Source organism: Muntiacus reevesi, chromosome 6, assembly GCF_963930625.1.
Source record: "Muntiacus reevesi chromosome 6, mMunRee1.1, whole genome shotgun sequence".
Classification (NCBI taxonomy): Eukaryota; Metazoa; Chordata; class Mammalia; order Artiodactyla; family Cervidae; genus Muntiacus; species Muntiacus reevesi.
This window is the reverse complement of record NC_089254.1, coordinates 48,987,127-49,006,108: the sequence shown is the minus strand read 5'-3', so window position 1 is coordinate 49,006,108 and position 18,982 is coordinate 48,987,127. Positions and strand designations below refer to the sequence as shown.

The 18,982-nt window shown below is 38.7% G+C and overlaps 1 protein-coding gene across 3 annotated transcripts in view; it reads left to right on the top strand.

The window, feature by feature from the left end:
- MET (MET proto-oncogene, receptor tyrosine kinase) overlaps nt 1–13,195 on the top strand; it is a 111,412-nt gene extending 98,217 nt beyond the window's left edge. For all 3 annotated transcript variants that reach the window (XM_065939928.1, XM_065939929.1, XM_065939927.1), the window contains 4 exons: nt 831–940; nt 2,149–2,314; nt 10,727–10,863; nt 10,969–13,195. In XM_065939928.1, coding sequence (XP_065796000.1) covers nt 831–940; nt 2,149–2,314; nt 10,727–10,863; nt 10,969–11,179 — 624 coding nt within the window. In that variant the 3' untranslated portion in view covers nt 11,180–13,195. The remainder of the gene's footprint in view (nt 1–830; nt 941–2,148; nt 2,315–10,726; nt 10,864–10,968) is intronic.
- Nucleotides 13,196–18,982: the final 5,787 nt, after the last annotated feature.

The window sequence follows — 18,982 nt, the reverse complement described above, 5'->3', positions numbered from 1 at the left end:
TGATTTATTTCTCTCAAAGCTTCTTGTATTAACCATATATTTCTGGAGACCTGCCGACCCTGGAAGGACTGCTTTCCCCACTTCCCACAGGACTGGCAAATTCCCAGAGGTATTAAACAGCTCACCTTCAGAGAGCATGCCTTTCGTCACTAAGCCAACCACTCCAGAGCCCATACCCCACCCACCTCTTTTAAAGGGTGCCAACACCCTGGGCCACCATCTACCTGCCCTCATCACTTCAAAACTGGGTGTCAGACTTCCAGGGACAGTCCTTACACCACAGAGCACACTGAAGTTATTCAAACCAGCCGATTCTAAGCTACTTCCTCTGCCTCACCCATTCCTTCCCACAGAAATCACCATAAAGGCTCTTAATATGTTTTCCCCTTGTTCCCTCTGCCTCCTAACCAACCCCGGTGCTTCCCTGTATGGCCTTGCATGACATGACATGCCTCATTCTCTCGGGAATTGTGAGTAACGGTCTTTTTGATGGCATTTGTTCCCATCTGCTGGCTGTACCATACCTGAATAATAATAAACTCCACATTTTAAAACAACTCCAGTTCCCCATCTGGAAAATGGACAGAAGTGAGGGTGTAAGGATTAGCCAAAATTTATGAAAAACCTCTAACATGGTATTTTGCAAATAATAGATACTAAGTAAATGATTATTATCAACAGGAAACAAGTTATTATTTGAAATAGGTAATTCTTTGTTTTTGATAAGAAATTGATAAGGTAATTCTTATCAATATTTCAGAATTCTGAGACCATAGCTAGAACAGTAAATGCTTATTAGTTTATGGGTTTCCAATTCTCTTTGATTACAGAACCCAACTGTAAAAGATCTTATTGGCTTTGGTCTTCAAGTAGCCAAAGGCATGGAATATCTTGCAAGCAAAAAGTTTGTCCACAGAGACTTGGCTGCAAGAAACTGTATGTAAGTATAAGAATCTCTGTGCCTGCAGTCCAGATTAAGTGACAGAGAAGAATCTGTTTCCCACTCTTCAAGGCTAGTGAGGATGTTTTCTCTTCTCATGTAAAAGTCCTTTATTTTCGTCACAGTTCTAAATCGATATGTAAGCACTGGGTATGTAGGTGGAGCTTTCAGGCTTTATCAAACAGAATTTAAAAGGAATTCTCCAGAGGGGGGTCTTAAACAGCTGTTGTGTGCTCTAGCTTTTCTTTTTCCTTCCCACCCATAGTCCCCAGTGTTGTGGTTTCACACTGCATTAGTGTTTGGAAGAGACAATTCGATCTGCAGCATTTTACAGTGAAACAGAGAGGGACTGGTAACACAAATACCAACATATTGTAACTTCCCAAGAGTGGATTTGAAGTCAGCCTGCAGAAACCCTACCAAAAATGGTATTTGAGAATGAATATACAAAGAGGTTTATTTGTGTCTGGCTGCCTGAGCTGTATAATACAACAGTCCACAGTTTGTAATTGATTCAGTGCTTTCCCTTCCATAGCACTGATTCATGGCTTATGGTATGTGTGAATGAGAGCACTGTGCTATTAATTTCCTACCTTGGTTTTGGTCAGCATAACAACATAAAAACCAGCTTAAACAAAGGATACATAACCTGAGATAGAAGAATTTATTTTCCTGGAACCTTGCTATTTTCCCAGATACTTTACTGTGTATCCTTTTTCTCTTATTACCTCACTGGTAGAAAAGAGTTGTATGTACTAGCCTAGCCCTTTGAGAAGGAAAAAATAAAATAACAGTCCCCTGTCATATCTCCCCCATAAAACTAAGTATTGCTAATAAGTTGACAAGTGGTGATTACTGATTGCTTTGGTTTGTCAGTTGGCATACTCGATTTAGCAACCAAAGAAAGCTGGGAGGGTGGCCAATTTTACTACTTCTCCAGATCTACATTAAAGCAAAAAGATTTTCTTATGCCACATCATTCACAATCTCTTTCCTTGGCCTGTTGAATTTGAAATGTAAATGTCAAGCATTTTTATTCAAGGATTCCATTGTGATTTAGCGCTAGTCAATACAGGCCAGATGAAGCCCTTCTTGCAGAAGTTATGGATTTCAAATACTGAAGCTGCTTGTTCTAATCAATAGAGATTCAGAATCACTGTAAATTATTCTCTTTTAGCCACTGGTAATAATTTTTGTTTTTTCTGTAGGCTGGATGAAAAATTCACTGTCAAGGTTGCTGATTTTGGTCTTGCCAGAGACGTGTATGATAAGGAATACTATAGCGTACACAACAAAACAGGTGCAAAACTGCCAGTGAAATGGATGGCTTTAGAAAGCCTGCAGACTCAGAAATTTACCACCAAGTCAGATGTGGTAATGTATTCATCACCTCAAACTTTTCTTTACTTTCACATCCAACTTTTTTAGTAATTTTCAAACTCTATACTTTCATATCCAACTTTTTAAGTAATTTTATGGGAACTTAATTTTTTTAAAAAAGAAATATTCAACACCATAATTCCAGCTTTTTCTAATAAGTAAAAATAGGCTTGATTGTCTAATAGGTACCCATACTATGGCCTCATAAATTCATTCATTTATTCAAAAACTGTTTGAATAAATGTCCAGCAGAACAGCATGTTAGGTCCTTGGGAACCTGGTGTAAGCCCTGCCCTCCAGGAACTTTGCTCAGCAGGAGAGGGAAGCCATGTTCATCACTCACACAAAGTAGACTGGGATTAATCTAGTCACTCATAGCTCAAGGGCAGAAAAATTCTACCTAGAGAAACCTGGAAGCTGTCCCTGAGGCATATCTAGCAGTGAAGACATTATCCCTTTGCCTAGCCCTCCTTTATCTGCAAAGGTCATCCTCCTCTCACAGAACAAGCATCTGAGGGCATGCAGCAGAGCTCTGAGGGTGGGGAAGACACTCACCTGAGCAGCCGAATCTACCACACTGCCCTTTCACCTGGTGGAGAAGGTGATTCTTGAAATGGGCTTTAAAGTAAGGATGATGGAATGGACAGTGAAATAAAAAATGCCAGTCCAGGTGAGATAAAGGGGCAGGAAGGTATACACTTCTTTAAAGTTCTAAGCAAACAATAAGCAGTGGTGATTTGGCAAAAATAGAAGGCACAGGGGGAAGTTATGAGAATAAATTGAGAAAAATATTTTCATCATAGATCATAGAGATCCTTGGAAAGCAAACTAGGGAGTCTGGAATTTATTCTCTGGCCATGTGGAAACATTAAAATGTAATCAGATTACACTATAGCCTTTCTTCATTCTGCAAAATGTTTTGAGAGGAGTAGACACAGGAAGACAAAATGAGAGATAGAATATGAAATAACATAGATACTATAAAAACAGAAAAGATGGAAGAGAAGGCATCTCAGAGGTAGAAACAACAGTATTTAGCAAGAAATTGATGAAAGTCATAGCTGATTGAAGTTATATACTGGTACAATTACAATTATGTGAGATAGAGGCGCAAAAGCCAGTTTAAGAGGAAAAATATCAATCGTGCCTTGCACATGCTGAGGTTGACTTGGGAGTAGGACATACAGGCAAAGGTGTCTTTCATGCAACTGGAAGTGTGGATCTGCAGCTTGTACAAACACTAGTTGTCTTAATCAACTCGGGCTGCCATAACAAAACACCATACACTGGGTGACTTACATAGCAGACATTTACTTTTCACAGTTCTAGTGGCTGAAAGTGGGAAATGGAGATTCCAGTGTGGTCAAATTCTGGTGAGGCAAGCATGTAGTCACCTTCTCACTATGCCTTATGCTGGGGAGAGAGCAAGAGTAAGCTCTCTGGGTCTCTTCTTGTAAGGGCACTAATTCCATCCTCATGATCTCATATAAACCTAATTTTCTCCCAAAGGCTCCCCCTCTAAATACCATCACACTGGGAGTTAAGAGTTTCAACATATGAATTTTGAAAAGGATGGTGCACAGTTCAGTCCATAGCAGAGGTCAAGGCTGGAAATAGGCTTTTGAGACTCCAATACAGTTATTCAGAGGAACCTACATACATGCCATGAAGGAGAAAAGCAGAGAGGTGGGAGACCCAGAGGAAGAGAAAGTGTCAAGAAGAAATGGAGTATGGTCAGCAGAGGCTCCTGCTACTCAGAGCACAAGAAAGCTCTTGGAACCTGAATGATTTGATCTAGAATGTGCAGAGGAGCCTGGGTGTTGAATGGAATATTCTATTTGCTTTTCATAAATCAAGAGGACTATGTTATGTGGAGGTAGGGAAACAGTAATGTCTCAGTCCTTGAGGATAGCAACCAAAAACAAGAAAAGCGTTAACTGGTGACATCAGCAAACAAGGTGGGAAGAAAATAGCATTAATAGAAGACATAGATTGCAAAAGAGAAAGGATTGGCAGCTATTAAGATATTACAGGGGATGGGGATCTGAGTACGGCTTTGGGAGGTGAGAAGTTGTCTACCCTCCTCCCTGTGAGTCAGCAAGAGAGAGAGGTGTGGCCTCTATTGGTAAGAGTTTTGAAGATGTTGTGGTCTTTAAGTGAAAGCAGAGTTTCAGTTCCTGAGGAAGTGGAGGAGTCATTAGAGAATAAGCTGAGGGTGACTGAGAGCCTTTTTTCAATGAACACATGTATCTTAGGACATGGTGGAGGAATGGGACTTCAGGGTGGATAAGATTGGTAAGTGGATGTGATAGCCCATGCTAGAGCTTATTGCCTGGATTTTGATCCTCAAAGATTGTGAAAAAGATGAAATAAAAACGTGCTAGAGAGGTAGGCTGAGGAAACATTAATGATGGTAACAGGTAAAGGCATTAGGTAAGGAGAATTAACCCATCCTGAAAGCATGTACATTTCATCTAGACTTGACAACTGCTAGGAAGGAGAACCAACTCTTAGAACTCAATAAGAAGGCAAAATAACCCATTTTTTAAAAATAGGCAGAAGATTTGAAAAGACATTTTAGCAAGGAGATGTATGAACACCTAGCTAATAAGCACATGAAAACATATGCCCACACAAAGACTTGCTCATGAATGCTCACTGTAGTGTTATTCATAATAGTAAAAAAACCAGGAGCAATTTTGATGTCCATCAACTGGCAAATGGGTATGTAAAGCGTGGTATATCTGTACAACAGAATAATGCTATTCAATAATGTGAAAGAACCACTGATGCATGCTACAATGTGGATAAACCTCAAAAACATTATGTCAGGTGAAAGAAGGCAGACTCAAAATTATTACACATTGAGTAATTCCATTTTTGTGAAATTTCTAGAAAGGGGCAAAAAATTGAGACAGAGAACAGATCAGTGGTTGCCTGGGGCTGAGGGTGGAAGCAAAGATTGACTACCAGCAGGCATGAGGGAAGTTTCTGGGATGTTGGAATTGATCTAAAACTGAATTGTGATGATAGCTGCACTACTATATAAATTTACTAAACATCATTGACTATACACTTAGAGTTGGCAAATTTTATGACATATAAATCATACCTCAGCAAAGTTATTGAGACAAGTCTGATGAAATTTTGGATGCTCAAGGCAAGAGTTGGGATTCTGAGCTTTTTGATAGTCCTGTACCACTCACAACTATCTGCACAAAAATACACATGCACAGCGAGGAGGTTAGCACTTCTTGTAAAGCAACTGCCCCTGAGCTACTCAGGAGATTTACACAGGCTTCTGTAGATTCAAAGTGCTGTGTCTTTCCCCCTCTCATTGAAAGAGGGGGGTTCACCAAAGGGTGAACCTGTGTAATCCATACCATGCTGCTTCAACAAATAGTTATTTATTGGATGGTTATTGATGGATTTATAAATTTGCATAAAGTTTTCATTTCTAGAACAGCACAGTCTTTTGAATGTTGACATGGAACATATCCAAGCACCTATAATAAACCTTTATGTTGTTTATGTTTTGTATTATGTTGAGACCTACAGACAAAAACTTGCCTGTTTGTAGGAAGGTCTACTTTCTCGCAAATGCCCAGAAGCAGTTCAGCTAAAATCTGAATACTCTTGAAACCCTTTCCAACAACTGAGGTATCTTCTATACATGCAGTTACTCATATCCAGTATTGCATAGTGTTTGTGCTTAGTACAAATGCTTTCACTAAAGTCAGTACTGACTTCTCCTTTGTTCAGCCAACTGGCTTTCTCATCCTGCTTCATCATTCTACTGCATTTAATATCTTCAGCTGTCCTTCTCTTCTTGAAATTTCCTTCTGTGTTTTCAGGGCCACTCTACCATCCTGTTTTCCTCCTGCTTTTAGACTGTGTTTTCTTTACCTTGACAGCTTCTCTTTCTTTCACAGCCTACATGCAACTGTCCCCCAGGATTTTGGTCTTAAGGTGTCAGCCTCTCTCAACAGTTTCAACCATTCCCATCAACAGTCGCCTTTGCATCTCTCTCACTGGATGTTTTCATCGGCAACACAAATTTACTGTGTTCAAAGTCAGGTTCTTTCCTGCCAACTGTTGATGGCTCACTTCTTTATTTCTATTAATGGTATCACCATTGTGCAATATACCAACTCTTCATCCTTTCTATTGTGCAGTTCTTTAGGTTTTAAAGATTGCATCAGTTGTATGACCCCAACCACCACAACCAGGATATGAAACAGTTCCATCATCCCAGAAAATTTCCTTACACGTCTTGGTGGTGTAACCTGCACTAACCCCTAAAACCTGGAAACCACTGGTCCTTCTTCTGTCTGTAATTTTACCTTTTCTAGAATGTCCTATAAAAGGAATCATACAGTAAATAGCCTTTGAGTCTGTCTCCTTCACATAGCATAATACATTTGAGAGGATCAATAGTATCAATATATCCATAGTTATTCTTTTTTTATTATGATAAAAAACATAAAGTTGACCATCTTAACCATTTTAAGGGTATTGTACAGTACAGTTGACTATGTGCACAGTGCTATGCAACTGATTTCTAGAACTTGCAAAACTGAAACTCTATATCCACTGAACAACTCCCCCTTTCTCCCTCCCCCAGCATCTCTGGCAACTGCCATTCTACTTTCTAAGAGTTTGACTACTTTAGATACCTCATTATAAGTGAAATCATGTAGTATTTGTTTTTTTGTAACTGTTGAGACCTACAGTTTATTTATTTATTTTTTTATTTCACATAAGTAGTCTTGCTGGATCATATGTATTCTGTTTTCTAGTGTTTTTTAAATTGGGTTATTTTTTATTTTATTGTTAAGAGTTCATTATGTATTCTGGTTATAGGTACATGTTATCAGATATGTGTTCTTACAAATAATACTTTTTAGTCTGTGGCTTGCGTTTTTAGTTGCATCTTTCAAAGAGCAGAAGTTTTCAGTTTTATTGAAAAGATTATCAACCTACCAGTTGCTAAATTTTATCAATTAATCCATCTTTAAATCAGTTATGCTTTTTTATAAAGGTATTATATCTCAGTTTACTTTTTTAATTTATTTTCTTTTTGAATGCTCCAATTTGGCTGTATCTATTCTTTGATTGCTGCAGCAATGTGCCTATCACTTTTTATAGCTTATAACAATCTCTTACCTCTAATAACTGCTTTCAGCTTCATCTTTGGTAAAATTAGGCAGAGATTCTTTAGATGAGCTCACTGCTGGTGCTCAGATATTCAGAAAGCCTTGATCATTCACACAATAAGCATGAATGACTGTGCTCTCCAGTCTTGAAACTAAAACTGACTTGCTTCCATCATTTTTAATGCACAGGCATCATACACCTCCCCCAGCCCTTTGTCTCTCTCTCTCTCCTTCTCTATCCCTCCCTCCCATGCCCTACCCCCAGCCTCTACCCCCTACCTTCTTGGTCAGTGTCATTCTCTCCCTTCACTTCCCCACCCCCTACCATCCAATCAGTCCAAGCTGTTAAGGGGAGTTTGGAATGCAGACTGTTCATGAAACTGCCTCCCTCTCACCTCTTCTGTCCCATGATTTCTCCAACCCTCCTCTGATACCAGTTGTCTAAGTCCTACAATTCCTTGGGGTTCCCTGGTGGTTCAGCTGGTAAAGAATCCACCTGCAGTGTGGGAGACCTGGGTTCAATCCCTGGGTTGGGAAGATCGCCTAGAGAAGGGAAAGGCTACCCACTCGAGTATTCTGGCCTGGAGAATTCCATGGACTGTATAGTCCATGGGGTCCCAAAGAGTCGGACATGACTGAGCGAATTTCACTATAATTCCTTACAGGACTAAATTTATCCAACTCTTGCCCCTTATTTTTGCAAATTTGCCTCCAGACCTCCTATAACTAGGCTGTCAGTTAGGGAGACCTGATCACACACTAGTAATCAGCCTCTCAGAACTTCAGTTCCTCATTCTTGAAACATCTACAAAACCGAATACATTACAGACTTGTTATACGGATTAAATAAGACAATCTTTTTTTAAAGGGCGTGATGCCCACCCGTGCCAAGCTCATTTGATGACACATGCTCTCTCCCACCCCTCTAATTCGGAGAGCGAGTTAGAGAGTTTGCTCTCCCGGCAGAGTTCAGGCTCTCCCGGGAGAGACAGAGTTCAGTCTCATAAGGTTCCATGTTGCCAGTATTCAGTAGCAGCCCTCACCTGCCCCTTTCAAAAGTGTCCTAACTGGTCTCCGTATTGTGGGTGAGCTTCCCCTGTTTGTTTAAAGCAGTGTTTACAGATACAATCTCCTGGAGCTCAACCCCAGTCACGTCCCATTGATTTCAGTTTAACCCATGATTAACATTCAAAAACACGGTCCCCTTTCAACCTTATCTATCCTTCATCCCTTCATCTGCTCCACACATCAAGCAGAGTGACCTGTTGTCCTTATGGTTCAAAAATCAAAAAAACACGTTTGAGTGTCTTACCCTTTACCCTTGAGCCCATTGCCTTCATCCAGAATACTCTTTCTGCCCTCACAATACATGTATCTACAGAACAGACTCTCGTTGTTCCTCAGGACCCACTCTACTGTCACTTTCTTCCTGAAGCATCTCTTAGTTACCCCACTGTTATCCCTTTGCCTTTTTACAACATCTGTACCTCTTTACTATAATTGCTCTGTATTGCAGTTATTAGATCTTATTGTTCTACATGACAGGTAATTGCATAACTAATTGCATAATTCTCTTAACCCTGTTAAATCAGCCTCAGGGCCTGTCCAGTAACTTGGACAGTAACCTACCTGTGCATCATCAAAGGTTAGTGTGTGCTAAGTCACGTTCGTCATGTCCCACTCTTCGTGACCCTATGGACTGTAGCCCACCAGACTCCTCTGTCCATGGGATTCTCCAGGCAAGAATACTGGAGTGAGTTGCCATTTCCTTCTCCAGGGGATCTTCCCAACCCAGGGATTGAACCTGCATCTGTCTTCTGCATCGGCAGGCCAATTCTTTACTGCTAGCACCACGTGGGAAGCCCTCAAGGGTCAATAGATACTTGTTAAATTGATTTAAATTCTAATGCAAATTCTGGGACTTAACACAGCGGTGTCATCAGAAGTGACTCAGAAGATTTTGAGGCCTTTGAAAACTTTGAAAGGCTGCAGAAGACAGCAAATTTATCTAGTACCCTGCCCCACCTCCCCCCACCCACCCATCCAAGGAGTTTATTTTCTCTGTTTGGATCAAGGAAGTCAGTGGCCTTAAAGCGTTCTTGAACTTGGGCAAAAGGAAAAAGTCATTCATGGAGATTTGTATCAGCAACTACAATGTCTACCTGCTTGCTTCCTTTCAGAAACACATGCTTTAGTCTCCTTGCCGAGTTATGAGCTACACTTGCATCTCAATTTTATGTTTTCTGGGCTGTATTCTCTTTCCCCTCCAAGCTTCCATTTCCTCAGGGCCTCATTTCTGCCCCCATGCGCTGCTGTGTGCAAGTGTCTTGGAAGTGCCGTGAAAGAACTGATTTCCTGGGTCCTCTGCCCGGGGGGTGACCCGCACGTGTTGACTTACTCTCACTGTGTCATCCTCACCTCGGCACATGTCCAGGGTGAGATAACATGCATGACCTGATCTATTCCAAGGAGAGTGCTCTAAATCAAGAAACTGCATATTTAGAGAAGTTTAGTAGACCAAGCAAAACCCAAGAGTCATGAACTCTGAAATGTTTATCCCTATGTGGATTCAGATTTATTGAGGAATTTTTAGCAAATCAGTCAACCTCTCTGTGTCCTTGTAATCATCCTATAAAGTATGTTACAGCTGTTTTATATTAATTTCCTCCTTTAACATTTTCAAAATATAGTTATTTTATTGAAATTCATTTTCATTCAAGAGCCTTGATGCTGAGCAGTCTTATTACTTCTGATTTTTAATATAGATTTTTACTTTTACTGACTTAGACCTTTTAACATTAACTTTTAGATATGGTTACATTTCTTAAGGAGTGTTTTCATTCATTTGGAAATCCCACAAGTTTAAATTTTGGAAGCCTTGTCTTCTTTTTTTTCACTAATCGTCTAAAATTGTAATGAAGCCATTGACTTAAGAAGGATAGAAACATGTTAATGCTTTGACTCTATAGGAAAGAACTTGGAAAATGCACTGTGCTAACTACTGATGAAATTGTAATCATCATGTGGACTCCAGGCATCCTTTTTGAAAACTTTGCATTTACTTGTAATCTAAATTTTAATTCTGTTTTAAACAAGTCATAAACTTATAGGGTACTAATTGTCTTCAAGGAAAACTTTGCCTAAAACGGCAATGGTATTGAATACTAAACCAAGTTTTGTTATGAAGACCTTTCATATTTGTGTGGCCACTCTCCCCTCACCTGGATTCTCCCTTCCCTTATTTGACCAGTGGTCCTTTGGCGTGCTCCTCTGGGAACTGATGACAAGAGGAGCACCACCTTATCCTGACGTCAACACCTTTGACATAACAGTTTATTTGTTGCAAGGAAGAAGGCTCCTACAACCTGAATACTGCCCAGATGCCTTGTAAGTAAGAATTCCAGCAGCGTCTTCTGTAGCTCTTATGTTCTGTACTTTTGCACAAGTGTTTGCCTTCAGAGTCCTCACAGCATTGCGTCCTTTCTGAAACAGGTACGAAGTGATGCTGAAATGCTGGCACCCTAAGGCTGAGCTGCGCCCATCCTTTTCTGAACTGGTCTCCAGGATATCCGCGATATTCTCTACTTTCATTGGAGAGCACTATGTTCATGTGAATGCTACTTACGTGAACGTCAAATGTGTCGCTCCATATCCTTCTCTGTTGTCATCACAAGATAATGTCAGTGGCGAGGGGGATACATGATGGATGGAGGCACCTGTGCCATCGAGTCCCCTTCTGAGAAACGTCACTGAACTGCCTGAACAACAGTCCACCCTTTGTCCAACATTCTTTTCACTGCCAGGCCACTGAAAGGCCACTGGGTATTTTTTGCTTTTGCCAAGATTGCACTATTATAGGACCTTATATTGTTATTAAAATCACTGGATTCTACAGAATTTCTCATCTGACAAAGCATCAGAGCAAGCAGCTTGGTCTTGCAGACCAGTGACCAACAGCAATCCTGCAGCTGTGATAATGCTTCTGTCACATTCAGGCCAAAACCCAAATGCTGGGTTGAAATTTTTAAAAATCAAGATCCCAGTTGATTTCATATGGGGAACTGAAGCAATGCATTTTGAGGGCTTCTTAATGACAGAAAATTCAAAAGAAATGGTAATGTCCCAGTAGAGCATGGCAGCCCTGGGACCAAGCCACTCATTTAGAATTAAAATGTTTCAAAGAAATTATGCATTGTATGAAAAACACATTTTTTTATTACCGATGTTGTCATTTGCCTGTTAGGTAAACATTCTCTTTTAAATTTTTGTCTACACATTCCTTTTATTGGAGAACTATCCATAGACAATACAGTCAACATTTCAAAACAACAGGACTTGAAATATGTTTATAAATTTATGGGAATATTTACATATTGTACATAAACGACATTAAGGTTTTCATAAGATAGCTTAGTCGCAGTGAAATATTTGCCAGTTAAAAATCAACTGTTTAAGAATGACACTTTTCTAATCTGGATGTGGACATTTAGAAGTCTTGTCTTTTTTTTTAATGACAACTCTGAAAATAAAACAAGTAATTTGTGATGACAGTTGTTTTTAAAGGTAACAGCATGTTTTTAAAGCGGAATACCTCTGACTAAAAGCATTATTGGTTCCTATCGTGGCTCATAGAGCCTTGGAAAGAATCAATGGACTGGAAATATCAGCCTCTTTGTCAGGTGGCAGCTTTCCACCCCACAAAAAATTGGAAACAATCAAATCGGGGGAAGCCAGTTTTGTATTAGAACATTTTGTGTTATTAAGCAAAACATATTTTAGGGAAAAAAATATGTTGATTGAAAGTTCTGACCATTTCGCCTGGATGAACAGTTACTCTAGTCAGGACTTTTGTGATGTTTTGTTCTGTGGGATTTTGTGCTTACTACTGTATAATGCATGTGGCACAGGATACTCAAACTGATTTTGTTGATGTAAACATTTAAAGTATTATATTTTTATAAAAAGGTTTATTTTTAATGATGTGAGAAAACTTTTGTTAGGCCACAAAATTACTGCACTGTGAACATTTCAGAAAAGGTATGTCGAACTTGGATTAATAACAGCATGGTTTCAAATGGCTGTGAATAAGTGATAAGGAAATGTACTCACGGCCAGAACTCCCCACCCTCATTACATCACCAGGACTTGAAGCCAAGGGTTAACACAGCAAGCTATAAAGAGGGTGTGTTATAGTAGAGTTGAGCTAAAACCCAATATTAAAGTTAAGCTCTTCTTGTGAGACAGTGATTACAACTGAAAGTTCTTTGACAGTGGTGGAACTTACCAGAAGACCCAAGGAATTGTACTGCAGAGATATTCCAATTCAAATATTATTTCAGAAGTGTATAGAGTGATACTAATTCCAGAATATTGTACATAATGGATGAGGAAGAAAAAAAATCTGCTCTGCAGAAAAAAACTGTTTCTACTAATGTCAGGAGAATGAATACATCAAGAATAGAGCTTATGGAAACAACTCATCAACAAGACTGCACACCTGTATATATGCTTGAAAAAGCTACAATGTGAAAGTCATGTTTGCTATTTATAAATGTGTCCTTAGGTTAATATGTCTGGACAGACTGTGGGAGTTAAGTGATGCTTCGAAGAATTAGATACTTGTCACTGCCTATACCTGCAGTTGAGCTGAATGGTACTTTGTATGTTAATAGTTGTTGTTCTGATAAATCATACAATTAAAGTGATGTATCATCTTGTATACTGATAGTTGGTTATTGTTAGTCATGCTTGATTACCTGCTCATTTACATAAGGACAGGGGAAGCCTAAGATTGATTTCACCTGGCTACATCAAGTCATCCATTAGAAGAGTGTTGTTAGTCAAGCTGATGCATCCGTACCTAAAAGAATTTGCATCCATGAGTTTCAGGAAGTCTCTGCCTTTCTAAACAGTGTTTCCCCTGACCTGCTGCATTACCTAGCATTTCCGTAACAGTCTTTGAGTTGCCAGAGCAGCTGGCCCCTACTTCAGCTTGATGCTCTTCTCCAACAAGGTGCATCCTTATATCAGAAGATATGACAATGGAACTGCAACCTGCAGTTGGCACAGAAATTCCCAGTTGGGTGTTGGAGGAGAGAGAACTTCTTACCCCCTGTAAAACCCCACTTTTCATCGTGAGTTCCCACTCTTCAGGTGTCCCTAGGGACTAGCGAAGCTATCTTCAGGTTATATATCCATGAGTATTGTTGTAATGGTAAAGGAATTCAGAGGTGAAATTTCAGTCATCTGAGTCTTGGGGCAGTCTGATTTTGTTTAAAAAAAGGTCCAGGTTTAAACCAATGCCTCCAAAGTGTGATGGGGGCTGATTCTTTAGTGAGAGAATTTAATGCCCATACCCAGTCAGACTCCTTCTCTGCCAAGAGATGCATTTCCATAGAATGTTGTCAGACCGCATACCCCCAGAAGAGAACTTGTCATCTTTCCATCCCAAGTATCTGGCACTTAGCAGATCTTCAAACAATTGCTCAACTGAAACAGGATTTTCTTGTCCTCAGTCAGTCACTTTAAGCCACCACAGGTAACAGAGTTGCGTATGCAACTCCCATGATGTTTGGTGAATCACCGACATGGGGGTTGGAAGGGAATCTTTCTAGGGAGAGAGGGGTAAAAAGATATACCTTTGCAGAGTTTTTCTGGGTGCTCTGAATTTTTAATTATCACAAGATTTTTTATTCCACAGTGTAGGCATCAATTATGTTTTTGCTCTCTGACCTACACAAGAGATTGCCTCCTTAGAGAAATATGTTGAAGAGATAGAAAACCTGTACAAGCACATTAAATGTTTAATTGCTGACATCTTGCTTTGTTAATTTACCCAGTTTAGTTAAGGAAAAAAAGTAACATGTAAAATAAATTAATTTTTAATTCATTTAAATATTTAATGAACATCTACATATGTCAGGTATTATGCTAGGTAATGGGAATACAAATAAACACTCTCCCACCTCAAGAAATTTAATCAAAGAGACAATATTACACAGTTAGTGAATATTAGAATTGCATTTTCTTAGATCTGTAAACCATTTTGGAAAGGCTTCATAGTCTATAACTGGGAGTTTGTAGCTTTTGACCCTTGGCCTATTTCTTGCACCATCTTATCCCCTCTGGCTATCACCAATCTGTTTTCTGTATCTATGAGCATTTTTTGTGGGGACCTTGTGATTTGATTTGATGTGTTTTGATGGTTTGTTCCTTTTAGATTCCACATATAACTGAGATCAGATGGTCTTTCAGTGTCTGACTTATTTTACTTAGCACAATGTCATCAAGGTCCATACAGGTTGTAGCAAATGGCAAGATTTCCTTCTTTTTATGGCTAAATTTTATATGGGCTTCCCTGTTGACTCAAATGGTAAAGAATCTGCCTGCAATGCAGGAGACCCAGGTTCAATCCCTGGATCTCGAAGATTCCCTGGAGAAGGAAATGGTAACCCACTCCAGTATTCTTGCCTGGAGAATTCCATGGACAGAGGAGCCTGGCAGGCTACAGTTCATAAGTCACAAAGCATCAAACACAACTGAGTGACTAACATGTAACACTATATATATATATATATATATACACACACACACACACACACATATATATATATAAACTTTTCTTTGTCCATTCATCCCACCAAGACATAGTTATATTGTTTCCATGTCTTGGCTTTAATAAATAATGCTGCAGTGAACATGAGAGTGCATATATCTTTTTTGAGTTAGAATTTTTGTTTTCTTCAGATAAATGTCCAAAAGTGGAGTTGTTGGATTGTATGCAACTTTTATCTTTTTAATTTTTTTTAAGAACTCCCATACTATTCTCCATAGTGGCTGCATCAATTTACATTCCCAGTAGGGCACAAGGGTTCCTTGTTCTCCACATCCTCATCAGCATTTGTTTTCTCTTGCCTTTTCCCCCTCTTGTCTTTTTGATAAATAGCCATCCTAACAGGTGTGAGCTGACATGTCATTGGGGTTTTGATTTGCATTTCCCTAATGATTGGTGATGTTGAGCATATTTTCATGTACGTGTTGACCATCTATATATCGTCTTTGGAAAAATGTCTATTCAGATATTCTGCCTAATTTTTAATTGGATTGTTATTTTGCTGAGTTGTGTGAGTTCTTTATATATTTTGGATTTGAGATATTTTCCCACCTTCAGTAGTTTGACTTTCCCTTTTGTTGATGGTGTCCTTTGCTGTGCAGAAACTTTTAAATTTTATATAGTCCCACTTGTTTATTTTTGCTTTTGTTGCCTTCGCTTTTGGTGTCAGACTCAAACAGTTATTGCCAAGATTTACGTCAAGGAGCTTACTACCTATGTTTTCTTATAGGGGTTTTATGTTTTCAGGTCTTACATTCAAGTCTTTAATCTATTTTGAGTTGATTTTTGTGAATGGTCTAACATAGTGGTCCAGTTTCATTCTTTTGTATATGTCTGTCCAATTTTCCCAACACCATTTATTGAGAAGATTGTCCCTTCTCCACGAATATTCTGGTGTCTTTGTTGAAAATTAACCAACCACATATGTGTGGGTTTACTTCTGGGATTTCTTGTTCAGTTCCATTGATCTTTGTGTCTAGTTTTAATGCCAATACCATATTGCTTTGATTACTATAGCTTTGTAAAACAGTTGGAAATCAGGGAGGGCATCACAGATTAAACATACCAAGTGAAGCTTCTTCGTAAAGTAAAAAGATCAAGCTCTGACTTACTTTGAGAAAATACTGAACCTCTGTCAGTCTAAGCTTCTTCATCTGTCACATAGGTTAATCCTACTTACTGTGCAAGTTGTATAAGGACTAAAAATAGTGTGTAAATTTCACCTAGATACCATAGTTGCCAGTAATTGTGATATTATTATTATAATCTTCAATAAAAGGCCATGTAAACGTAGGCTGTAGCTGATAAAAGGGAAATTAAGCCTAAAAGAACCTTATAGATGCCTAAATACAAATCCTTCCCCCACCATCCACCTCGTACCAGTTTTATATAGTAGAAATAAAGCTGTGGTTCTGCCTCGTCCTTGAGTGCTGATCCTGCAGAACAGGTGGGGGTTGAGAAGCCTGACAAAACAAGGACAAGATGGTGGCATCTTCCCTCTTAGTACGGTTCACCCAAAGACTCCTCTGTTCCTTCTTGTTTCTCCAGATTCTCTACTATTTCTTTAATACTTCTCCAATGACTAGTTTCCTTTTTTCTTGTTTAGCCTTCAAACCTAGAGTTAACAACAGACATGGAAAAAAACAACCTGTCTAAATGACAGGAAGGTTGCAGGAAGGCACAAGTTGCAGGAATCCCAATTCTCAGTATTCATGTCTAGAGAGTATGACTGTTCCTTACTTTGCTCAAGTGGATGGTTAATGATTATTCAGACTCAGGAAAAGCAGACTACGTGCAGTATTGTTATATGGTGTTTTATGTTATGTGGGGTGTGTTTGGAAGATAAGGAATACTTCATTAATATTCTAGTCCATCTGGATGACTGGACATACATGGCTGACTACACAGACACAGTAGGATGCACTCCTGTGGTGCTTTAGACAGTGTCAGGAGATAGGTATGCAGACACTCTGCCCCAAAGGAAGAAATGCTTATTGCTTTTAATTCCATAAAGTGTTTTTCCATTTCATACTTGACATTTTTCTTCAAGACTATCTCAATTCCCTATCTATCAAAAATTGGAAATAACTTCAGTCATAAACCAGTGAAATATTTCAGTTGGTGAATTGAAGGCAATAAAACAGAGGCTTGCCCAAACTGTCCTTTGTTGTAAATTACACCAGAGGTCTAGATTACGTCAGCCAAAGGTATTGATCACAATGCTGAGAGGTTTATAACTACTATTGACTTACCATGTGACCCTGGAGCAGAAATCTAGGAAAATTGCAAAAGCATATCTATGATAATGAAAAGTCCATCATTAATAGAACTTACTGTCCTGTCATCCAACTAGTACTGTGTTGGCTTCAAGGCAAATATTTAACTAATGCTAAAAACAGAAAGTACTTTTGTGTTCACACTTATTTCCATTGCATGCTTCTGAGCTATTCTGATAAACATGTTTTCCTTCTTATCAATGAAATTATAGATTTATTTCAAAACTTATATGAATTAGTTTGTTCATTAGTTCCATATAAAATTGGCATCAGACATCCAAATAGCTTCTAATCCTTTTTTATATTTTATTTTATTTTATTATTATTTTTTTTAATGAAGAGCTAGTTCCCCATATATATCAATTTAGAATAGGGCTCAAGTCCCACTCTTCTGGGCAGTTAAACCCTATCTGGTTAAGCATTCTGAAAGCTAGTCAACATTAAAAAAAAGTCAACTGAGATGAAAATGGCCATATTTAGGATATATAAATGGAAAATTTTAATTTAAGTAAAGTACTAATTTAACATTATTTTGAAGCACTGGTCCTAGATTACAGTGATAATTAATTTTTTATCCTTTTCTTGAAAAGAAGCCCTTTGTCTTTATGTATTCACCCTTTCACTGTCACATGCATACGTCCTTTTCACTACATGAGTTCCAGGCTGGCAGAAATGTCCACTAATCCTTAGACCTCTGGACTGGAACGACAAAAATGCATAAAATCTTACCAGGCCAAAAGAGATCAACTTTAAAAATCTTTGGCATCCAAACATGTCAGAACTGTTTTTCACTGACTCCCCAAATGATTTGTGTTCCCCACTATGTTCCATTGCATCTAATGTCTGTTCCTACTTTTATTGGACAGCCTAGAATTTTTATTTTTTTTCTTTTTTTTTTTGAGCCTAGAATTTTTAAACACTCTATTTCATCTCATTTTCCCTTACCTTTCTTGGTTGTTTATACTTTCCACAGTTGTTTTATGAGTTTGCTTTCTGTCCCTAATTCTGGAAGTGTTGGAAAGTGGTAACGGACAGACTACTGTCTGCCAGCCCAAGCGGTCACTTTGACGTTGGCCACTGTGTTCCGGTGGCATCTGCTCTTTCCATTACAGTCAAACTGGGCCTCCCCATCCATGGAACTGTGGCTCAGTAATCACCATATGCATCAGTGGCAACAATTCTTGTGAACAAGAAATTCAAATTCAGAACGCTTGTGAAATCTTGCTTCGCACTTCTAATGTCAGGCACATGATCATCTTTAGAGATTCTTTCAGAAGTACCAATAAAGAAAAATTACAGAGGAACCAAAATATGTTGTTGGGATACTTTTGTAAAGCTGTTTCTGATTTTTTGTTAGACTATGAGAATTAAACATAAAAAATTTGGACTAGCTTCAGTGGTAGCCAAAAGATCTATGGAAACACATGGGTAAAGCAAAAAATCACTATCAAAAAGATACTATAAAAACATGTTTCAGCATATACACAATGGAATATTACTCAGCTATTAAAAAGAATGCATTTGAATCAGTTCTAATGAAGTGGATAAAACTGGAACCTATTATACAGAGTGAAGTAAGTCAGAAGAAAAATGGTAAAAATGACCCTATATGCAAGAC